The sequence below is a fragment of the Giraffa tippelskirchi genome, chromosome 10 (genome assembly GCF_054371585.1).
Source record: "Giraffa tippelskirchi isolate mGirTip1 chromosome 10, T2T-mGirTip1v1.2.pri, whole genome shotgun sequence".
NCBI lineage: Eukaryota > Metazoa > Chordata > Mammalia > Artiodactyla > Giraffidae > Giraffa > Giraffa tippelskirchi.
Window position 1 is genome coordinate 52,594,344 of NC_137284.1, and position 25,478 is coordinate 52,619,821.

General features: G+C 41.8%; 1 protein-coding gene across 14 annotated transcripts in view; it reads left to right on the plus strand.

The window, feature by feature from the left end:
* Positions 1–25,478, plus strand: part of COBL (cordon-bleu WH2 repeat protein) — a 318,704-nt gene that overhangs the window by 121,592 nt on the left and 171,634 nt on the right. For 12 of the 14 annotated variants that reach the window (XM_081534556.1, XM_081534547.1, XM_081534551.1 and 9 more), the window contains 2 exons: positions 3,400–3,497; positions 7,924–7,998. In XM_081534556.1, the coding sequence (XP_081390682.1) occupies positions 7,948–7,998 (51 nt within the window). In that variant the 5' untranslated portion in view covers positions 3,400–3,497; positions 7,924–7,947. The remainder of the gene's footprint in view (positions 1–3,399; positions 3,498–7,923; positions 7,999–25,478) is intronic. The other 2 variants (XM_081534553.1, XM_081534559.1) reach the window with 1 other exon arrangement.

Here is a 25,478-nt window from a genome sequence, read left to right on the forward strand (position 1 = left end):
GATAAATTAGGAGTTTAGGGTTAACATATACACACTACTGTATATAAAATAACAACAAGGACATACTGGATAGCACAGGGAAGTATACTCAATATTTATAATAACCTATAATGGAAAACTATCTGAAAAGAGTGTGTATGTATTCATGTATCTGTCTATAGATACATATGTATATGTATAACTGAATCACTCTGCTTTACACTTGAAACTAACCCAATATTGTAAATCAACTATACTCCAATAAAAAAAAGCAGCACCATGAATAGATAGTTGTTTTGAACAGAAAGCTCATATATATGAAGGCTTTATCAGTTCTGAGTGATTTGATGTTGGTATACCATCTAGCTGCAAGCATGGAAAAGCTGAATCAGAGCTATTACGACTGTTTTTTTTTGAGCCCGTACACAGCAGTCCTGTGATGAGGATGGGCACTTACAAAGTGTTGTTTTCATGCAGTGCAGACCTGGTTCCCCTTGCTGTTCTGTTTCCACATCTGGAAGAGTGGATGTTTCAGATGAGCCAGTCCTCAGGGGTCCCTGCTGCATGCTCCATCCCTCTGCATCCCTCAGCTCACCTGTATCACCTTCTAAATCATTCTGATGTTTCCAAACAGTATGTGCTTTAAGGATGAAGTATGTCCTCCCCACACTTGTATTCATATTTAAGTCTTAGTAAATGAGAATACGTCAAAATAAAATAAATTCCGCACTCAAATTTTTATACATTTAGAGCGATGGATTCAGGCTCCTAGATGAGTCTTTTCCCCAGGCCTGGCTGGGTACCAGGCAGGGCACTGCGTGGAGCCTTGGCTGATGGGAGCATTGTCAGGAGAGCCAGGTGCTCCCGCTCTGCTCTCCGTATCACCCTTCCCCCAGCGCCTGCCAGGCAAACACTTCCCTGGGGGCTCCGTCAGTCCCGAGACACAGATTAGACAGTCTGCCTGGGGCTCAGCTCAGAGCTGGACAGCTGGGTGCTGCAGTCTCTTGGGCCCCGAGGGGCGGCTCTGTGCCGGGGCAACCAGAGCCTCCATCCTGGGGCTGGTGACCCGCCACTGCCCCCGTCCAGGGAGAGAAATGAGAGGCTCGATTTTGATCAAGGCTATGGTCGTGAGGTTGCTGTAACAGCCTGTGTGCCTGTGATGTATTCTTGTTCCCTCAACTCTCAGGCACTGTCATATCCTGCACTTTGCACATCTGGTCATAGAGCACTCAGTTCTAGAAACAACCTAGATGGGTGGGACTGGGAGGGAGGTGGGAGGGAAGTTCAAGTGGGAGGGGACATGGGTAAACCTTTGACTGATTCATGTTGATCTTTGATAGAAACCAATTGGTTTCTGTCAGTTCTGTAGAGCAATTTACAATTCTGTAAAGCAATTATCCTTCAGTTAAAAATAAATAAATTTAAAAACACAGACACACGTTGGTACATACTGTTGTTCACATACAGTTTTATTCTGTAGTACAGAATATTTTACTATAGGCTCTGGGCCTAACAAAGGGTTTGATACAATTAACCATGAACCCCATATGCACATGCGTATTGGGGAGATGCATGCCTCACAGCTGAAGCTGGTCTCCTTGCTGGTTTGGTTGTCGTGTGGTGTGAGGCTGCTGATGGGCCGGGCTGGAGCCACCTGCATGCAGTTGAGAGGCCTGACCCTTGTGATTAAAATGGGAGCCTTTGCCACTGACGGAATGAAGGGATCCAGGGGCTTGCTTTTTGCTTCATTGTGAAGACAGTATTGTGTTAATGTGTGTTACAGGGGCACTGACTTCCATGTCGGCCTTCTCTAGTTGGAATTTGAAATTCTAGGTTAGCGGATGAGCAGTTCATTGATGTTTACCTGGTTCGGATTGGTATCTTGGTGGCAGAATTTGTGAAATCCAGTCCACGTGCCACCAGTGGACTGGCGGCCTGTCCCTCCAGCACTTGGCAGTGGTATGGAGTAATTCATTTTTGAGTTCTCCTGCATCACCTAAATGTCTTCTCCTCTGGCCGTATCTGTGTCTTGGAAGAAAAGAACAGATGAGTTGATGACAAGGGCTGGAGTGGCCTTCAGAGTGTCAGCAGATCAGTGGATAATGATCATAGAGGCCGTGGTGGCACTGAGTGTGCCAGGCTCAGCCTGCAGATAAGTGTACTGAGGCCCAGAGCACGCCCAAGCCACAGTGCCCTTAACTGCAGATGAGTGTACTGAGGCCCAGAGCATGCCCACACCACAGTGCCCTTAACTGCTGCTCCCCTAGCTCTCAAGTGCAGTCCCCACAGCTTATGCACCCAGGGTGAGAGTGCTTTGTGAGTGCAGGGTGCTGGGCCCTACCCCAGAGTCTCCCATGTGGGCGTCTCCCCTGGCCACAGGCCCCAGGGATGCTGCTACGGGTGGTCCCGCCCCACCCTGGAAACCGCAGCTCTGGCCTCTGTCCTCAGCTCCCTGCCTGGGCTCCAGTGTCCTCACCTAGAACCTGAGCGTGCCCATTCTAGCTTGACAAATCCCAACGAAAAAAACTCCAGGAAAAGGAGAAGATGGAGCATTTAGAAGTCAAGAATAAAAAAGCACAATAGAAGAAAAATGGGCCCCTAGAGAATGAAATGAAAATGGAAAACATTCTGGTGACATAGAGGAAGGAAAATCTGGGCCCATGGGTCACATGGGGGCCTGATGTGGCTGTCTCAGACATCCCCTGGGTAAGCCAGCACAGTCCCTCCATGTTCTGGAAACCAGTGGGTCCTCCAAGCAGGGGAGCTGTTGATGTAGTTTATTTAGTTTGCATCTTTGACCACCACCCTTATAATTCTTAAAGCAGATATTTTGCACAGATGTCTCAGTCACAAGAGCTGTGCTGTCCAGTCTGATGGTCACAAGCCAGGTGTGGTCGACAGGCATCTGACATGTGGCCAGTCTAATTGAGAGCACTGTGCCATGCACACTGCAATTTGAAGGCTTAGTACCAAAATGAATATGACAGCTCATTAATATTTTTATATGGATTATGTGATGGAATGATAATATTTTAGATCTATTGGGTTAACTAAAACATATAAAAATTAATTTCATATGGTTCTTTTTTGATGCATCTACTAGAGAATCTAAAATTACCTATATAATCCCTTTGTTTTTCTGTTGCACAGTACTGCCCTAGAACTTTTGGATTTCTTTGGCTTTTTTTTTTTTAAATACCAAAGGTTGTAAAAACATTTAGTAATTTCATAAACCCAGCTGGAGGTTTTGAGTTGGCTCAAAATGCTTTGAAAGAAATAGTTGATAGTTTTATTCTCTTATAAGAACGAAATAAAAGTCTAAGAGTAGAGTAAAACAAAGGAGCATTTGTTGAGATTTTTAAAGTGTTTAATCTCTTGTTTCATATGCTGAAAATAACTTAGTACTTCTATTTTTTTCAGAAACCTTTAGAAAATCTTCACTCAGCAATGATGAGACAGACAAAGAGAAGAAAAAATTTCTGGGATTTTTCAAAGTTAATAAAAGAAGCAATAGTAAGGTAATTGATTACATACACATATGATTCTTTGTTCTGTACAGAGTTTTTTGAGATATTTGTCCTCTGCATATCTTGGAATTTTTCTTAATATATGTAAGCATATTAATCCCTTCAGGGTAAATGGAGCATATCGTGTCAGTATGCACTGAAATGCCTGCTCATACCCTACACTTGACTCCTAAGTGGTCTTGGGTGATGGTATTCTATTTACTGACAGAACACGAAGCCATGAGCCTTCTCTGCTGGTACCTACACAGTCCTGACAGGAGGCTGAAGCTAAGCAAACATCCTCTGGATGGATAGATGAGTGAATATGTGGTATAGATTGCATTTACACAAAGATCCCCTTCTCCAGGGGATCTTCCCGACCCATGGATTGAACCTGGCTCTCCCACATTGCAGGCTAATTCTTTACCGTCTGAACCACCAGGGAAGTCATAATACAGAGAACAAAAAATGAAGACACTTAAAATCATCTTGGAAATTCTCAAGTCATATATGCCTTCTAGCTGCAAAGAAAGGAAGTGCTTGTAACCCTATTATGTTGGGTTTAAAAGGTTTATTTCGCTATGTCAGGTATTTTCTCACCAGTAGATGGCACGAGAAAAAGAACTGTTGTGTGGAACATTAGCATTTAACCCACCAGCTGGGTTTGGAAGTGTCCACCATCCACGGAGCATTAGAGGAGGCATGAGGAGGGTGAACACAGGTTGGTCCAGAGCCTTCTCTTCCCATCATGTGGACCTCTGTGTCTCTGCACCCAGCCTGCATGTGTCTTGACTTTCCAGAGCCCATGGGCCAGTATAACCATTACCCCAGGTCCCAGTGAGAATACTGGGGCACAAAGAAATAAAGAAACTTGCTCAGAGTCACGGAGTTAGATCCTGGGTCAGCTTTGTTTCACCAGTGAGAGTTTAGTGAGCAGATTGGGTAGAAGCTTGTGGCCAGAGAGAACTCAGGAGTTTCTCCCAAATCTCAGCTCATTGCTTTTAAAAAACATTGGAGTGTACTGTTACACCTGCGTGCGTGCCTGCTAGGTCATTTCAGTCGTGTCCAACTCTTTGCAACCCCGTGGATCACAGCCCGCCAGGCAAGAATACTGGAATGGGTTGCCATGCCCTCCTCCAGGGGATCTTCTGGACCCAGAGATCGAACCCAAGTCTCTTACGTTTCCTGCATTGGCAGGCTGGGATTTTACAACGTCATGTTAGTTTCTGCTGTGCAACAGAAATGAATCAGCTATATTTATACATATAGCCCCTCCCTCCCATGCTCTTCTGAGTGGGTAACTTAGCTGAGCCCTGTGGGTAATCACAGAGCACGGAGCTGAGCTCCCTGTGCTGTATAGCAGCTTCCCGCTGGCTAGCTGTCTTACGCGTTGTTTAGTTGCTAAGCCATGTCTGACTCTTGTGATCCCCCGGACTGTAGCCCACCAGGCTTCTCTATCCTTGGGATTTTCCCATCAAGAATACTGGAGTGGGGTGCCATTTCCTCTAGGGGATCTTCCCTACCCAGGGGTTGAACCCACATCTCCTGCTTGGCATAAAGTCTGACACGACTGAGTGACTAAGCGCACACATTTGCTTGGGCGGGTCTTTACCGCTGAGCCACCGGAGAAGCCTGGTGGGGTATATATGTCAATGCTGCTCTCTCTGTGTCACCTCCCCCTTCCCACTCTGTGTCCACACATCCATTCTCTATGTCTGCATCTCTGTTCCTGCCCAACAAATGGGTTCGTCTGTACTCTTTTTCTAGATTCCATATATATGTGTTAATGCACAATATTTCTCTTTCTGACCTACTTTACTTAGCTCATTGCTCTTGATCTTCTGATGCTTTCTTTGATTATGGTTTTGTGGTTCTCTGTCATTACTGATTATATGTGTTTACCCCACATTTCCATGTGTCCTTTGAAAATCTCTGCTTCATGTGTGCCTCTGCTTAAGATCTTTGAGCCCTCCCTACCCTATCCCTGTCCGCCTCCTCTTCCCTCCTCCCCTATCCTTTCCTTTTCTGCCAGAATTACTTGAAATTACAAATTCAGAGTTTCCCATGTGAATTTCCCTTCACTCTATAAATGTTGGGTTTCTGATACCTGACATCTTTTAAAAAAATTTTTTGGAAGTATAGTTGGTTTACAATGTTGTGTTAATGTCTGCTGTACAATAAAGTGATTTAGTTACACACGTATATATTTTTTCATATTCTTTTCCATCATGGTTTATCACAGGATATTGAATATAGTATGTCTGTGAGTCTGTTTCTGTTTCATAGATATGTTGATTTGTATTGTATTTTAGATTCCACAAAGTGCTATCATATGGTGTTTGTCTTTCTCTGTCTGGCTTACTTCACTTGGTGTGATAATCTCTACGTCCATCCATATTGCTGCATACTTTGTTCTTTTTGATGGCTGAGCAATATGGCTCCTGACACTCTGAGGTCAGTTTGCTGGGACTGTGGGCAGTGCTGTCCTCTTTGATCCTCACAATTCTGATCCACAGTAAATCTACCCTTTTCTCACACTGAACTCTCAAGAGTCCTTCTTCTTGTGTCTTGCTACTTTTGATAGATGAAACTGCCAGCAAAGCAATTAAAAAAATCTAGAAATGCCTTTGTTTTAAGCAGAATAAGAGCCTAAAACATCCAGACAGTCTTGCCCTGATGGACTGGCAGGATTCTCTGTAAGAGGCTGTAAGACCTGTGAAAATGTCCCAGATAACAAGGAAGCCTGGTCTGCGGGTCCCGGGGTTTTGTCTCTGCCGTACCCCATGTTTCCTCAGTCTTGGACTAACTAGAACTGTCTTTCCTTTCTCATACACTTCATCTTTCTCATTTATTTTGTTTTGTTTTGTGCTCAATTTCTCTTATTCAATCATAACCTTACTAGATTATCTGTTGTTTTGGGCATTAGCTTCTTCCTTCCTTGTTTCTCTCTGTTTTTATTGTTTGAGCTGCTGTGCCAGAAGTAGCTTCCTTTAATCTGCTACAAACCTGGTGGGAGAGGTAGTATCAACCCCATTTTACAGGAAAAGGAACCTGAGCTGCACACTTTCTGTGAATCCTGGTGTTAAAAGTTGCCCAAGTTCAGACTCACCTGTCTTTCCAGAGCCTAGCTCTCATTGCCCACACATTGCACGTGGCTGACAAGCCTGAGTCTCAATTTTTCTACGTTAAGAACAAGAGGGTTTTGAGTGAATCAGTTTTAAATGGTTTCAAAAATCCTGTGATGCCAGATAGTCTACTAATGTCTGAGAACAGAATAGGAAGAATGGTGACATTTAAAGCTAAAGTGAGTCTTCCATATCTGCTTAAAGGAAAACGATATGCATCTGTGTGTATAAAATCTCTTATAGAGAATGTATTTAAAAGGATATCATTTTGGCTCAATTCAATGAGGGCAGATATCTTTCCTTGCTTTAAAACTTTGGTGTTTTAATGTTTTCGATGTGATAATTTTTTTGTATCATTTTTGCATTATTTATTCTCCTAACCCAGTGGTTCCGAAAGATACCTTAGAATCACCTTAAGATCTAGTGTAACAACTGGATACTGGGGTCACGCCCCCAGAGATCCTCATTTGGGAGGGTAGGTGAGGCCCGGAAGCTGTATTTTCCAGTGCTCCCCGGTGATTCTCTGGCTGGAGGTCACCGCACCTTCCAGATCAAGGGAAACTCTTTCACACGATGAAGTGACATGTAATTATTGTTCTCCTTTTACGGGTAGAGAATGAGATATTGGTGAGTTTCCATGTATATCCAATGAACAGTGCAGTGGTAAACTGAATTTAAAACATAGAAATTCTCAAAACCTACTTAATTGCCTCGAATATTCATTGAAAGGACTGATGCTGAAGCTCCAATCCTTTGGCCACCTGATGCAAAGAGCCGACTCACTGGAAAAGACCCTGATACTGGGAAAGATGAAAGTCAAAAGAAGGGGTTGCCAGAGGATGAGGTGGTTGGATGGCGTCACGGAATCAATGGACATGAGTTTGAGCAAGCTCCGAGAGATAGTGAAGGACAGGGAAGCCTGGTGTGCTGCAGTCCATGGGGTCTCAAAGAGTCGGACACGACTTAGCAACTGAACAACATCATCATCTCAGATCCATTGCTGTTTTCATGTTACATAATTTTCTAAGCAAAAGAGCTGTTTTGGGAAAAAAGACAAAAAAAAAATCTATACTCATGAGTCATGAATTTCAAAATTGTTGTTTTCAGATCTGTGAGCACTGATCAGGGGCCATTTTAGAACTTTCAGGTTCTTGGCTGAGGGTCATGGCCTTGGATTAGAGTTGTTTATGCAGATGTTGCTGCCTCGTGGAATGGCCGGGCTGGCATGTTTTGCTTTATAAATTGCTATGAGTGGCTGTTGCCTGTGAGCCTGCTCTCACTTGGAGATGACTTGGGGCTTCCTTGTGTTCCAGGCCGAGCAGTTCGGGCAGCCTGGGATGGACAGCCGTGAGGACACCTCCACGTCCACGCTGGGGAGGGGTTCAATTGTGAGTACTAACACCCAGGGGGGCTTCTGGCAGCTTTGGGAAACAAAATTAGAAACTGGCCTAGTTGTTTTTTTTTTCTTAGATTTTTTTAGTCTAGAAAGACGCATGAAGCTTCATGTAGCTTCTTTTTTAGTTGCCCATTGGTACATTCAGAAAATGAGGAGTGTGTCAGTCTCCACAAGTATTAGTTTCCACTTCTCCCGCCCCAAACAGCGTGGTGGGATGGATCCTCTGTTAAAATAACTGAGTCACACCGTCTGAGTCACACCACTTCCTTTCATTCTTAGGAGCAGCTGATGGTTTTGGAGCCACAGAGCCCTATTTCCTAAATTCTGCAACTATGCATTGAAGGAATTTTTAAAAAACCATTGGTGCCCTCACATTTCAAAATTGGCATGTAGAAAGCTTCTTCATAATTTTAAATGCTTGAAAGAGAAAAAAATTCATAGCATCGTATAAATATTGACATTTTAAATGTGTCTAGAAAAGTTTGATATAATCAAATAGACAAATTCTTCTATACCAAGAAAACATTTTGCATTATTATTCTTTTTCCTGATATAATACTTCCATGCCAGTCCCCATGTAAAATTATATTCTATTCAATATATATTTTATTCTTAAAAGTATTTTCTAAAGACTTGAAGTGAAATATGATATAAAATGTCTATTTAAATTAGATTTTTAAATTTTATGTGACCATAAAACTGTGAGTAGGAAAATATTCCATATTGAGTTCTTATTACATTTGCAAATACCTAAAAACAATGTAAATATAATCGCTGATATATAATTGTTAAGCGTGAAAAGTAAATCTTTCTTGAAAAGATATCTTTTAATAAGATGAAAGGTAATTTTTAAGTTTATTTCTTATATCCATTAATGAGCATAATTTATAGATAAAACCAGAATAGCTTCAGATTAATCCTGTGACTCTTTCCATTTTTATTGATTCAAATCCTGACAAAATATTTTACTAAATATAATACTAATAAACATTAGTATTTATTTATAATACTATATAATATATATTATATCATATAAAAATAAATAATAAATACTAAATCAAATACTAAATAATTATTAGAGGATGGAAAACTTTACTGTTATAACAGTGTCCTTCAATTCTTTGAAGCCCTTCTGGTTAATCCCATAGCGTGCCAAGCCTCTTCAGTTGTGTCCAATTCTTTGCAATCCTAGGATCTAACTAGTGTCTCATATGTCTCCTGCATTAGCAGGCAGGTTCTTTACCACTAGTGACACCTGGGAAGCCCAATCCCATAGTGATTTATCATAAACTATTATTTTGGTTGATCTTTTGTCTGTGCCTGACTAGGGTTCTCTTCTAAATTAGTCAGTAGCCAAGATTTAGAAGCCATTTGATCTGTCAGGGGATTTGTTACTCACTAACACTAGAGTTATTGACTCATGGGAGATATAAGAAAAAAAAATACTCTATCAAGATTTCTCAAATAATAATTACACTCATTTCTCAGAGGCACTTTCTTTTTTTAAAATAAAATGTTTGAAGGTATCTCTCCTAAAGGAACATATATTTAGAAATTAAATAGCATATATGAAAAATTTTAATTATAAGGTATTATACACATGTAAAGGAGTATTATAATTAAGTATGATATGGTTACTGAAATTGTACAAATTATTTTTAGAAAATTTAAGTAAGTCAAAATGAACAATTTGATATCATACTCTTGTTTTCATTTGTGTTATATTTTTCAGAAGCCTGAGGTTAGAATTATATGTGTCGTAGCTACTGATTTTACTAATGTGTTGATCTGGGCTAAGAAATAGCAAAGGTGACCTTTTTTAAATTGAGATATAATTGACCTAACATTATATTAGTTTTAGGTGCACAGCATAATGATTTGATACATGTATATAATGGGTTGGCCAAAAAGTTCATTCAGGCTTTTTCATAAGATTAGTTAATATTAATCTAACAAAAACAAAAAAAGAATTGTGACTGTGGTCTTAGATGTCACAGTTCAGTTCAGTCGCTCAGTCGTGTGCGACTCTTTGCCACCCCATGAATCGCAGCATGCCAGGCCTCCCTGTCCATCACCAACTCCCAGAGTTTACCCAAACCCATGTCCATCGAGTCAGTGATGCCCTCCAACCATCTCATCCTCTGTCGTCCCCTTCTCCTCCTGCCCCCAATCCTTCCCAGCATTAGAGTCTTTTCCAATGAGTCAACTCTTCGCATGAGGTGGCCAAAGTATTGGAGTTTCAGCTTCAACATCAGTCTTTCCAATGAACACCCAGGACTGATCTCCTTTAGGATGGACTGGTTGGATCTCCTTGCAGTCCAAGGGACTCTCAAGAGTCTTCTCCAACACCACAGTTCAAAAGCATCAGTTATACGGCGCTCAGCTTTCTTTACCGTCCAACTCTCACATCCATACATGACCACTGGAAAAACCATAGCCTTGACTAGATGGACTTTTGTTGGCAAAGTAATGTCTCTGCTTTTAAATATGCTATCTAGGTTGGCCATAATCTTCCTTCCAAGGAGTAAGCGTCTTTTAATTTCATGGCTGCAATCACCATCAGCAGTGATTGTGGAGCCCAAAAAAATAAAGTCTGACACTATTTCCACTGTTTCCCCATCTATTTGCCATGAATTGATGGGACCAGATGCCATGATCTTAATTTTCTGAATGTTGAGGCTTTTTTTTTTTTTTTTTGAATGTTGAGGTTTAATCCAATGTTTTTACTCTCCTCTTTCACTTTCATCAAGAGGCTCTTTAGTTCTTCTTCACTTTCTGCCATAAGGGTGGTATCATCAGCATATCTGAGGTTATTGCTATTTCTCCCGGCAATCTTGATTCCAGCTTGTGCTTCTTCCAGCCCAGCATTTCTCATGATGTACTCTGCATAGAAGTTAAATAAGCAGGGTGACAATATACAGCCTTGACGTACTCCGTTTCCTATTTGGAACCAGTCTGTTGTTCCATGTCCAGTTCTAACTGTTGCTTTCTGACCTGCATACAGGTTTCTCAAGAGACAGGTCAGGTGGTCAGGTATGCCCATCTCTTGAAGAATTTTCCACAGTTTATTGTGATCCACACAGTCAAAGGCTTTGGCATGGTCAGTAAAGCAGAAATAGATGTTTTTCTGGAACTCTCTTGCTGTTTTGATGATCCAGCGGATGTTGGCAATTTGATCTCTGGTTCCTCTGCCTTTTCTAAAACCAGCTTGAACATCTGGAAGTTCACGGTTCACGTATTGCTGAAGCCTGGCTTGGACTTTCTAAATCTATATCATCAGTAAGTTTTGAGGAAATTGACAGTCAGTTTTTACTCACTTTTGCCAAAACAGCATTTTTTAGTCATTTAAAAAAGTCCCATCCCAAAATTTGTCTATTTTTGTCAGGATCTTAGCTGTATAGATTTAGCCCATTTAATTTATCGAGACCACCTGCCACATTAACTAATTAGTGAAATGGGCCCTTATTGTCCAACTGAAAAGCCAAGTCACATTTACTGTGGATTTAAAAAAGTCATATTTTTAATTTAAGTAAATGTGTTGATCCTCATGATGGTTATCTAAAGATAGCTATATGTTCTCAATTTCTCACTCATCTCTTTAAAACACAGGAGTTTGATATCCAGGGCTTGAAGCTGTTTCCCCTTTAAACCCTATATTTTAAGGCTGTGAAAATCAGCTCTCAACTTTCCTGACAACCAAATCTTACTGGCTTCCAATAAGAAGAAGGATTTAACTCATGGCAGGAACACAGCCTGGGCTTCAACCCAGAGTGGCCGCCACTCATCCATAAAAATGCCTGTGACCATTATTCTCATATGACCCCAAATCAGCCTGAATACAGTTATGTAATGACCTTTAAGAAGGGCTCTTCTTGAACTTAATAATTTTAAGCTAGCCTCTCCTGCCATAACCATATCACCAATGCTGCTTCTTTGCTATAAACAGACTTAAATCCACTGCTGCTCTTTAGTTGCTAAGCCATGTCCAACTTTTTGCAACCCCATGGTCTGTCACACACCAGGCTCCTCTGTCCATGGGATTTCCCAGGCAGAAATACTGGAGTAGGTTGCCATTTCCTTCTTCAGGGGATCTTCCAGGCCCAAAGATCAAACCCACATCTCCTGCATTGCAGGAGGTTCTTTACCACTAAGCCACATGGGAAGCCTTTAAATTCACTAAGAATGGTTTAGAACATCCACAGCCTCATTAGAATATAAGACTTATCTTTCATCAGTCTCACTTTTGGCCACAAATTGGTGGAAAATGTCATCTAATATTTCATGCACTCTGCAAACTACCTTGTGTTTCTGTAGGCAATCTGTTGAACTACCCTGAAGGGCTGGACCACTCGTACCTCTTTAGTCATTATTACATGCCAAGTATTATTACGTTTTCTACAGCAATGGATGGTATCAATAGCATAAATTTCTAGTAGACATTGTTAATTTGTATGCAATTTTGTTCTGACTAATGCAGCACAAGAACACGTGCATGACATGGTAGGTAGATAGATCAATGTGTTAGTCGCTCAGTCTGTCTGACTCTTTGTGACGCTCCCCGCCATAGACTATAGCCCACCAGGCTCCTCTGTCCATGGAATTCTCCAGGCAAGAATGCTGGAGTGGGTAGCCATTTCCTTCTCCAGGGGATCTTCCAGACCCAGGGATCAAACCTGGGTCTCCCGCATTGCAGCAGATTCTTTACCATCTAAGCCACTAGGGAAGACCCAATAGATAGATACAGTGATAGATAGGTAAACAGACCTAGGCAAAAAGTTCATTGGAAATATCCAAAGCATTTATGAGGAAAATCATAAAATTCTACAAATACACACAAGAGCATTTGCACGCTAAGTCGCTTCAGTCATGTCTGACTCTTTGCAGCCTCACAGACTGTAGCCTGCCAGGGATTCTCCAGGCAAGAATACTGGAGTGGGTTGCCATGCCCCATGCCCTCCTCCAGGGGATCGGCCCAAGGATCGAACCCACATCTCCTGCATTGACAGGAGGTTCTTTACCACCAGCACCACCCAGGAAGCCCACACACAGAAGCAGAGTTGTGCAGATAGAAAGATGGGCCACATTCTTAGCTATGAAAACTCAGCATTGCTGTGTTGCTGGTTTTGTTGAGGTGGTTACACAGAGTAGTTTAAGGGAAGCGGGAAGAGTATTTATACATATATGCATGGTCTCTAGGACTTTTTTTTTTTTCATTTTAAAAATTACAGGTGACTTTTTACTAGAAATCAAAGTCAACAACTGAATTTCTGTAATGTGGCAGATTAATTATTGGCCTGGAAGTAAGAGTTTACTGGGTTTGAAGCCCTAGGGCAAGACAGCACTTACTCAAATGATGCTGGTCAAAGAGGACAATACTCACAGCTGCCACCACCTGCCTGCCTCTGCCAGGCCTGCACTTACTTCCACGATCTCCTTTCATCTTCCCCACATCACTATAAAATAAGAGCAGCCTTCCTTATCCAGAGGCAAAAATTTCCAGCTTCCAGAAGCCTAGTGGCTGATCAAATCTGTTGATGTCTGTTTATGTTTATCAATATATGTTTATGTTTATCAATATGTTTTGTGTTCATATTTGTATTTTTATGTCTGCGATATCTTGTCTGTGTTTGAGATTACTTTCTCCTCGATCAAGCATGTTGGTGATGTGACATTTCTTAAGAGCACAGCTCCCATTTTTATACATTTCCCCCAGGCTCTTATCTCCTAGCTGAGCACAGGCATCTGCCCTCAGGGTGTGGACCTGACCTTTCATTCCTGGGCAGCAGAGGGGTCTCTCTGCCTCTCTTTACTCATCTGTATGATGGGCATAACACCATCCATCCTGCAGCATCCTTGTAAGGGTTAGCAGTATAGAACTCAACTAACACCTTTTAGGAAGCATTTTGAAATGGTGAGTAAACTGGATGGGAGCTTTATTAGAAAACTTCCAGATGTTATTGTTTATTTTTCCTTGAGAAAATGCAACTTGTTTCTTATATCTGTAACCCAAAGAGCTGGAAGAGATTAGAGATCCATTTTAAAAATTATCCTAATGTATGTGAATGGCCAAAGTAATCAGGTCTTTCCTGGAAAGATTAATTTCATGTAAACTAATATTTACTGTATTCCAAGATATATCTTCATTTTCTTAATCAAGAATCTTTGCATCGGAGTGGATATAACCACCTCACAAAATAATTTCAGGCAGTTTTCCTGGATCTGACATTTTCAGGGAAACTGGCCCTTCTCTGTGCCTCTGTGGAACCCCACAGATCTAGCCTCCAAGACACATGATGGTCAGTGTCCACTGCATGTGACTAGTGGTGAGGTAGGAATGGCCCTGGGGTCTCTGTCTACATCCTCTGCTCTTTTCCTAAGACACATAAATAGCGGGATGAACTCTGCATGTTGATGGAACAAGGCACCTGATCTTATTTGTAATTCAGCACACAGAAATGCCACACATGCAGAAACACTGCAACGTCTGATAAGGGGGTAAATAATGCTCTGGTATAGGAAGAAAGGGACCTGAGTTCTAACCCTGGTTTTTTTTATTAACTCTGGGACTTTGGGCAAATTGCAAAATAAACTGTAGTGATGACCATTTATGAGCCCCTCAGTTCAGTTCAGTCACTCAGTCGTGTCTGACTCTTTGCAACCCCATGGGCCTTCATTTAAATGCTGTAAATTTGACCAGTCTAAAGTGATACAAATGAACTTACTTACAAAACAGAAGGAGACTCACAGACTTATGAAAGGAACTTATGGTTGCTAGGGGGAAGGGATAGTTAGGGAGTTTGGGAAAGACATGTACACACTGCTATATTTAAAATGGATAACCAACAAGGCCCTACTGTATAGAACAAGAAAGTCTGCTCAGTGTTATGTGGCAGCCTGGATGGGAGAGGGGTTTGGGGGAGAATGGATACATGTGTATGTATGGTGAGTCCCTTTACTATTCACCTGAAACTATCATGACATTGCTAATCAGGTATGCTGCTGCTGCTGCTGAGTCGCTTCAGTCGTGTCCAACTTTGTGCGACCCCATAGACAGCAGCCCACCAGGCTCCGCCGTCCCTGGGATTCTCCAGGCAAGAACACTGGAGTGGGTTGCCATTGCCTTTTCCAATGCATGAAAGTGAAAAGTGAAAGTGAAGTCGCTCAGTCGCGTCCAACTCTTAACGACCCCATGGACCGAAGCCTGCCAGGCTCCTCTGTCCATGGGATTTTCCAGGCAAAAGAGTACTGGAGTGGGGTGCCATTGCCTTCTCCGTTAATCAGGTATACCCCAATATAAAATAAAAAGTTCAAAAGAAAAAAAATGTATCAGCTTGAGCCATACCAGATACCATTAAGTGATAAAAATCTTTTGGGGAATGATTTTAAAAAGCATTGCTTCAATTAAAGAAAAAAAAAATTCCTCTGGGGCTGTTTCCCCTGTTCAGGCAGCTACAGAAATCCCCCACCGTCCTTGGAGTCCCTTGGAGGCCCTCACCGTGTTCTGAAGGGATTCTCCATCCAAAGCCTGAATGAGCTCTTGAAGTCCAGGTTGAAATGTCACCATTGGCCTGAATGGAGGTGGCTGCTATATTACAGTCCTGCCCTTAGGAGCCCAGAAGTTGAGAAGGTGCCCATCAGTAATGTGAAACTTTCAGAAAAACTTATTAAAAACTAAGCTGTAAAGCAAATTCCGTAATGTAGTGCCGAGAGTCCCATACTTTTCCAATATCCTGTGTTTTTCCCCAGCTTGCCCAGGCCTCTTAAAAATCCCATCCCAAGTTGTGTTAAGAGCTGGCTCCCCTAAGTGTGTGTTGAGTCAGGTCTGCCACAGGAGGGCAGTATTTGTACAGGTACAGTGAGTCCTGCTGAACTCCCAGCTAAAACTTGCTGTTTTATTGAGCATTCACAAAATCAAGAGGAGAAAAACACATCCTGAGCGATAAGCCACGTTTGGGATGTAGAACTAATTTTTGTTGTAAATTCATTTTGAAGAGAGATTTAACAGTCTGGCGTGTTTCGAAAGTGTTCTGTGTTCAGAATTATAAAATAAGCAGCATACAGAAAAGTTTTCAGAGTGGAGGGGGACGTCGCGTGGAAGGCCGACAACCGACCTTAATGCCTGTCACTTTGTGCTCTCTCTTGAGCCCTGGTGCCTGCAGCCAGCTCTGATAGACAGAGTTGTGCTTTGTACATTTTTCCTCCTCTAGCATCATGTCATTTACAATTTAGTCTGGTACAACAATGGTCTCTTAATTTTTTTAAGGTGGTGTGATCATCCAGGGAGAAAGAAAAGCTTGGCTTTAGCTGCGGGATTCTGACTTTAGCCCACACAGCACTGTGACCTTTAGGCTCACCTCCCCTGTGTGCACAGTGGGTTTGTCACCTTCAACCCCAGGGCTCCTAAGAGGGTTAACTGAGACTGAACACACACCACGCACAGGGAGGCATTCATAGCTGATACTCACTGGGTTGTATTACTCGGCTCCGTTCCTTGTTCCTTTTTCCCTCTGGAACTGTAAGAAATGAGAGGGTCCTCTTCGGCTTAAAAGCCCATTTTCATTTGGGGGATTTTCCTTATAAGAGGGACTTGCAAAGGTATTAGAGAATCAGAGAGTGGGACAGTTTTATGACTTTCAAGACAACATATGTTACCGCATGGTTTCTCCAAAGGGTAGTGCCGTCAGCAACAAATAACAATCATTATAGCCACTCAGGTTTTCATTTCTAATCCAGTGTCTTGGATAGGAAGCTTCTCTCAAACAGTGGAATGGACACAGACCCAAAAATGTATTTTAGAAAAAAAGCTGCTTTGCATACCTATTTGCCCATTCAAAGTAGTTTTTAAAGTTTTTATGTTGCATGCTCTCAAGTGCAAATATGGAAACTGTCAGAGGAAGATTTTGTTTTTAAAGCCTCAAGGAATTTTTTTTCAAAGTCCTGGATTCTTATAATGGGAAAAATATACTCTAACCAGAGCCTGAAAGTTTGATTGAAGGGCCTCAGGCCAGTGCTTAGTTCTCATAGTGGGAAGACAAGCAGAGTTTTACCTTTGGGCTGAGGATTTAATGTTTGTAGGAATGAGAAGTAAAAAAAGTTCCTTTCAAAATACTTTATTTCCCTTAAAATATGAGTATCTGTTTTTTCCCTAATTTCTGCATTTCTTTTGTGAGTCTCTGCTGTTCCTGGGTAGACAAGCACAAAACTGTCTTCACAGGGGTTGGCTGAGTGGGAGGTGTTCGAGTCACTTCTGAGCCAGCCAGCACAGAGAAGCAGACCTCGGTCCCTCCAAGCCCTTCCCTGCCTTGGGAAAGGCAGCTGCGTTATCACGGTGGCTGAACCCCGAAGCTTGAGGCCCCTTTACTTCCTCTGCTCTCTTTGCTCCATCTGCAGTCCAGCCCAGATCCCCACCTGCTGCCTTCAGCCCAAACGCCAGCACCTCACTCCTCCCTGTGGCCTCAGTTCCAGGCTCCTTTCTGGCCTCACTGTTGTGGATGTAGATGAAACTCCCTTTAGAACAGACCCCACTTCCTTCCTAGAGGGTAACGGTCCTTTTGAAGCTTTTATATGTAATAAAATACAGTCAATGGTTATATGTTCATAAACAGTGCACAGTATGCATGCATTAGCAATGTATGTAATGATTTGCTTTCCAGAGTCTGAATCCTTTTAAAACTTTATTGAAATACAGTTAATTTACAATGTTATGTTAATTTCCACTGTACAGCAGTGATTCAGTTACGTGTGTTAGTCGCTCAGTCGTGTCTGACTCTATGCGACCCCATGGACTATAACCCACCAGGTTTCTCTGTCTGGGATTCTCAAGGCAAAAATACAGGAGTGGGTTGCCATACCTTCCTCCAGGGAATCTTCCTGACCCAGGGATCAAACCCGGATCTCCTGCATTGCAAGCGGACGCTTTACTATCTGAGCCACAAGGGAAGCCTATGTGATTCTGTTATACCTAAATATTAAGTGTACTCTTTTCCATTATAGTTTATCCCAGGGTATTGAATATACCTCCCTGTGCTATACAGTAGGAGCTCATTGTTCATCCATACTATATATAATAGCTTGCATCTGCTTATCCCAATCTCCTGATTCATTCCTCCACCACCCTTTTTCCCTGGGCAACTACAAGTCTGTTTTCTGTGCCTGTGAGTATGTTTTATAAATAAGTTCATTTGTGTAACACTTTAAGTTTCACATATAACTGATATGATATTTGTCTTTCTCTGTGTCACTTTAGTCAGTAATAATCTCTAGTTGCATCCATGTTGCTGCAAGTGGCATGATTTCATTCTCTTTTATGACTGAGTAGTATCTGTTGTGTATATGTACCATATCTTCCCAAAGGCTGAATCTTGACTCACAGAATAAGAGTAGTGAATGTGAAGAAAATGAAAAAAAAAAAAACAAGGAAGGACTGACTGGAGGGAGGGGGAGGAGAGCAAGGAAGAGGCTGCCAGGTGCTTCACACAGCAGTCTCCCTCTGTCTCCCATCCCTACCTGAGCCCCTCTCTGGGCAGAATTCACTGGGGCACTGCCATGGGAGACCAGGGGGCCACTGGACACTTGGGGGATGGAGAGGAGCCAGGCCAAGTCCTGTGTTCAGGAGAGACATACACAGAGGAGCCCCCCTCCCAGCACTGCTCAGACTCCAAGTACAGGGGCATCGTGGAGTCTTGTGAAAGTTCTGATTCAGGGGGCCAGGGACTAGGGCTGTGATTTGGCATTTCTAATGAGCTCCCAGGTAAAGCTCTGTGCTGAGAACCAAGGCCCTGGACCCTGGTTCCTGGGTGGAGAGGTGGAGTCTGGCTTAGAGAGACCCACACAGAAGACAGGGTCCAACAGGGTCTGCCCAGGGAGATTCAGTCATGGGGGACATGGGAAGATGTGCTGCCCACAGAGGGCATGGGCCAGGTACTCCCGATTATCCGTGTATGTGTGTGTGTGTGTGTGTGTGTGTGCAGGTGTATGTGTGTGGAGAGAGAGTGTGTGTGTGTGTGTCTATGCAGGTATGTTCAGAGCAGTTTGCAGTGACTCTAGATTGGAAGCACACTGAACAAATGACTTCCTGCTTCTGACCCTCAGTCTGGGATGAGAAGGACCAGAGCTTTCTTTTCATCTCATGGTCAGAGTGATGCCCATATTTACCTGGTGAAGAATGTTTGCTACCCTAGATGACACATTGTGAGTCTGTAATTACATTGTAAGTATAACTCTTGAAGGACAGTCTCCAGTAGAGCCTAACACTTAACTTGTGATGCTTCCTGCTGGGTGACCCAGTGAGCCTGGGACCTCCTTTTGGAGGAGATGCTGAGACCAGCTTTCAGGAGGCACCGAACAGGAATCTTGACACCTGGCATCAGACTGAGAAAATCTGATAAACTTGGACAGTAATTGCTGTTTGGACATAAAAGAGGCAGAAAAGCCAAGAAAAGTAAAAAGGTAAGAAAGGAATATTTTGCTTCCTTGGCTTGAGAAAAACATACAACATAGATATAGATAGGTATCTGTGAGTATCTATCTATATCTTGATCAGAGTATTTGGTTGAACTATAAGAATACATTTTTAATGATATTTCCTGAGTGGTTTGTTTTTTATATTGTTTTTTTTAGTATGATAGATTTCTGTCTTATATTTTCTGGATGATTTTCTAGCTTTATAACAAAAATGAAAGCAAATCATAAATGCAGTGGTTATGAAGTTTGTGTCTTTAAAAATTCAGTTATTTACAGAAGAAAAAATGTGATTTTCACCTTCCTCTGAATTTCCTCTCCATCTCTGTCTTGGTGTGAGTTGAATGCTCTGTATTGAGTAGAGGCTGGAAGAGTGCGTGTTTGCACCTTCATTACAGGTGACATGGGCCCTCCTCCATATCCACCACCATAATGGGACCTGGAACAGTTTCTAAACAACTCCTGGAATGAAATTTGAATACTGCCAAGCAGATGTGATACTCCTCCACTCAGGCTCCATTAAGTCAGGTTCTAGTTGCCACTGTGTTCAGTACAAACTGCACCTTAGCTATCTGGCTTCCGGGCATTAATTTATGGGGATGGGGGTTGAAATCTGTGTAAATGAAGGTGAGGGTACATATAAACCATGCAGTCTTTTCGTCACCAAGGAGAGCTGTCTTTATTTTTCTAAATGCGTTTTACGACTCTGACAACATGTGGTGTCTAACCCTCTCTTTAGAGTCATCTCAGTTGATTTGGCTGTGCCAAAAATCACCTCTGCTGCTGCTTTTAGAGACTGATTTCTGATCTTAATGGCCATCATATCCTGGTTTCACTGCAACATTGGAGTTACTTGTAGCAAAAAAGGAGGAAAGGATTTTAAGCTCGCTGAGGGCAGGAGCCATTTATCATTATTATTATCATTACATTTTCATGATCCTGTCCCTAGCAGCTAGGCCAGTACCCAGAACCAAGAGGAGGGACCTCACACATGCCTGCTGAGTGCATGTGTATCGCGTTCAGAACTACGGCTGCTGAAAGTCACTTTCTGGTTCATTGTGTTACTAGAAACAAGCACTTAGGGTAAGCAGAGTCAGGTTACACACAAATATAGAAAAATAAAGTTATTGGTGCTGAAGCTGATATCCCAGTTGCCCAGCACTGTGGGTTTTAGGCTGAGATTTTGAATATTGAATCCCTCACTGGAAAGGGGAGAGTTGACAGAATTTCAGAATAAGAAATTATGTCCCACACTTCTGTGGACAGTTTTGGGAAATTTGTTGCTGCCACTCCTCTCCTTGATCCACACGTGTAGGTCAGGGATTGGGGGGACCCATGGCCACCTTTCCAAATGCCTGCCAGACACCAATGCCACCCCAACCCAGCCTGTTCTGTGACAAGGTCTTTGTCCAGGAGGAGGGCGGGTGTGTTCCTGGGGCAGAGGCAGGTGAGAGCAAAGCTGCATTTGAATGTTTCTGATGAGTCACAGTGATATGGATTGTTTGACTAAGCAGTGTCGGACTGAGGTTTTGCAGCCTCTTATGGAATAGCGCCCTTCCCAAGGGAACTGTAAATGATATTACCTGTATGGTACCAGTCCTCTGAGGTTCTCAGAGCCCCTTCTTTTCTTGGCCTTTGTCACTGCTACCAAGGGAGAAGTAGTAGCCCCTTGCAGGTCCCTGAGGTGAAGAGAATGTTCCTCTGCTCTCGGGTGCTATGCTGAGACCAGCATCTTCCACCATCATGAGGATGTCATGCTTCACCCAGGCCGCCGTCTGAGGAGCAGTGTTGAGGGATTGAGGGGTTTCCTTTACTCTTGAGAAACGGAGACTAGAAGTTAGGGTGCATGGTTAGAGATGAGAAGTTATAGACTATATGTATATCTGTTTGCTGTCAGATAATTCTTGGAAATCATACTCTGGATGTTGTAAGTTCAGCAGGACCAATGAGTCTGGTGAGCTGAGAGGGGTTGAGTCTAGAGCCTTGTTCCAGAGCAATATAAAGCTGTAGAGCCATTTCCAAGCTGAATGTGGAGGCAGATTATGACCAAGGGTCAAGAAAGTCTGAAAGGCTGGCTGTGGTCCTTCCCATAGAGGGGTGTGGTCTGTTCCAGACTGGGGCATAGAACACTGCTCTTTACTTGTTCTGCACACAGTCACCTTCTCAGATGTTTGACTTAAGGCTACTATTTAAAACTGTAGGGGATCCAACAAACAAAAGTTCAGGACCAGCTAGCTTCACTGGGAAATTCTATCGAACATTCAGAGAATTATACCACTCTTTCTCAAATTGTTCCAAAAAGCACAAAAAGGAAGGAACACTTCCAAACTCATTGTATAAGGCTAACATTTCCCTGACACCAAATTCAGAAAGGGACACCACAAGAAAAGAAAATTATAGACCAATATCCCTGATTAATGTAGATGTAAAAAATTCTCAACAAAGTATTAGCAAACCAAATACCACAATCCATTAAAATGATCATACACAATGATCACGTGGGATTATTCCAGGGATGCAAGGATGGTTCAATATCAGCAGATCAATTAATGTGATGTACCACAGTAACAAATTGAAGGATAAAAATCGTACACTCATCTTAACAGAGGCAAAGAAAGTTATTTGACAAAATTTAGCATCCATTTATGATAAAAACTCTCAACATAGTTGGTATAATGGGAATGTTCAGTTCAGTTCAGTCACTCAGTTGCGTCCGACTCTTTGCCGCCCCAAGAACCACAGCACACCAGGCCTCCCTGTCCATCACCAGCTCCCGGAGTCCACCCAATCCCATGTCCATCGAGTTGATGATGCCATCCAACCATTTCATCCTCTGTCATCCCCTTCTCCTCCTGCCCTCAATCTTTCCCAGCATCAGGGTCTTTTCCAATGAGTCAGTTCTTCGCATCAGGTGGCCACAGTATTGGAGTTTCAGCTTCAACATCAGTCCTTCCAATGAACACCCAGGACTGATCTCCTTTATGATGGACTGGTTGGATCTCCTTGCAGTCCAAGGGACTCTCAAGAGTCTTCTCCGACCCCCACAGTTCAAAAGCATCAATTGTTCAGTGCTCAGCTTTCTTTATAGTCCAACTCTCACATCCATACATGACCACTGGAAAAACCTAGCCTTGACTAGACAGACTTTTGTTGGCAAAGTAATGTCTCTGCTTTTTAATAAGTTGGTCATAACTTTCCTTCCAAGGAGTAAGAGTCTTTTAATTTCATAGCTGCAATCACCATCTGCAATCAGTATAAAAAAGGTCATCTATGACACTCCCACAGATAACATCAATCTCAAGGCTAAAACTAAGAACTTTCTTCTAAGATCAAGAACAAGACAAGGATGCTCCCCTCACCACTTTTAATCAAAATATTATTGGAAGTCTTAGAGCAATTTGGCAAGAAAAAGAAATAAAAAGAACCCAAATAGGAAAAGAAGAAGTAAAACTGTCACTATTTGCAGATGATATGATATCAAATATAGAAAACTGTAGAGATTCCATTAAAAAAAAATGTTTGAACTAATAAATGAATTCAGTAAAATTGCAGGATTACAAAATCAATATATAGAAATCTGTTGCATTTCTACATACTAATAGCAAATTATCAGGAAGAGAAGCTAAGAAAACCCATTTACAATTGCATGTTGAAGAATAAAATATAGAGACATATATTTAAACCAAGGATGTGAAAAACCTGTATACTGAAACTTATCAGGCATTGCTGAGAGAAATGGAAGAAGACAAAATAAATGGAAAGATGTCCCATGCTCATGGATTGGAACAATGAATATTTATATCCTTATTATCCAAAGCAACTGACAGGTTTATTTCAATCCTTATCAAAATTGCAATGGCATTTTTCATAGGAATGGATAAAGCAATCCTAAAATTTGTAAGTAGCCACAAAAGACCCTGAATAGTCAAAGTAATCCTGAGAAAGAAAAATAAAGCTGAAAACCGTGATTTTAAACCGTACTACAAAGCTATGGTAATCAAAATATTATAGCATTGGCATAAAAACAGACAGATCAATGGAATAGAACAGAGAGCCCAGAAATAAACCCACATATATATGGTCAATTAATTTATGACACAGCCATGAAAAATATATAGAAAGAACAGTGGATTTAATAAATGATGTTGGAAAACTAGACAGACATGCAAAAGAATGAAACTGGACCACTATATTTCACTGTAAATAAAAATGAACTAAAAATGGATTAAAGACTTGAGTGTAAGACCTGAAACCATGAAGCTCCTAGAAAAGAAATAGGTGGTAAGCTCCTTGACATCAGTTTTGGTGATTATTTTTTGGATTTGACACCAAAAGTCTAGGTGACAAAAGCAAAAATAAATAAGTTGGACTATCTCAAACTATGGGTTTCTCTGGTGGCTCAGCAGTAAAAAATCCACCTGCAATGCAGGAGACACAGGAAACACAGATTTGATTCCTGGGTCAGAAAGATCCCCTAGAGCAGGGCATGGCAACTCACTCCAGTATTCTTGCTAAGAAAATCCCATGGACAGAGGAGCGTGGTGCGCTGCGGTCCATGGAGTCACACAGAGTTGGACACAACTAAAGTGACAGAGCACACATGCGCAAATCAACCTGTAAAGCTTCTGTGAAGCAAGGAAAACATCAACAAAATGAAAAGGAGGCCTACTGAATGAGAACAAATTTGCAAATTATATATTCAATAATGGGTTAATATCTAAAATATATAAAGAACTCATACAACTAGAGAGCAAAAAGACCCCTAACACTTCTATTAAAAATTAGGCACAGGATCTGAGTAAACCTTTCTCCAAAGAAGACACAGAAATGGCCAACAGACACAAGAAAAGATGCTCTACATCACTAATCATCAGAGAAATGCAAACAGAACCACAATGAGTATCATGTCATACGTGACAGGATGGCTCTTTCCAAGAAGATAAGAGATAACAAGTGCTGGTGAAGATGTGGAGAACTGTTGGTAGGAATGTAAATTGGTGCAGCCACTATGAAGAATAGCATGGAGGTCCCTCAAAAAATGAAAAGTGAAACTACCATATCATCCAGTAATTCCACTACTGGATATTTACCCAAAGAAAACAAAAATACTAACTTGAAAAGATATATATGCTTCCATGTGTATTGCTTATAATAGCCAAAATATGGAAACGACCTAAGTATCCATCGATGAATTAAGTGGATATGATGTGGTATGTGTATTGAATGGAACATTATTCAGCCATAAAAAAAAGAATTAAATCTTGCCATTTGCAACAACATGGATGATGAACCTTGAGGGCATTATGCTAAGTGACATGTCAGACAAAAAGACAAACACCATATGATCTCCCTTATATGTGGAATCTAAATAAATAACATACAAATGAGCTCGTAGGTGCAGAAAACGGGTTGTGATTCCCGGAGGCATGAGGGAGGGGAGGGGACAGAATAGGTGAAGGGAGTCAAAAAGTACAAACGAACAGCTATAGAAGTTATGAAATAAGTCAGTCCTGGAGACATCATGTACAGGCCTGGTAACTGGAGTTAATAAGGCTGTATTGTGTATTTGAAATTTGCTAAGAGGGAAGATCTTTAAAGTTCTTATCACAAGAAAAACATTCTGTAACTGCATGTGGTGACAGATGCTAACTAGACTTAATATGATCCTCTCACTATATCTACAAATAGTGGATCAGTTAAAAAGTAAATAAAATAGTAGTGTACTTTCCCCTCAGTCTGCATGAATTCAGGGCTTCTACTGTATAGTGTCCATGGCACAAAAACTCTTTTCACAACAGCCACCAAATGATAAGGGTAGGATGAGGAGCTACAACAATAATTTCCCTAGATTCAGAGACTGAGATCAGAAGTTCTTGTTTCTGACCATAGTCCTTCCAGGATTGGAACTGTCCAGGGATGGAAGTTAGTGCTTCCCACTAACCTTTCAAGGACAGTAGAATCCAGATGACCACCCTCAAATTTCTGTCCATCCGTTGGAAGGAATGACTGTGA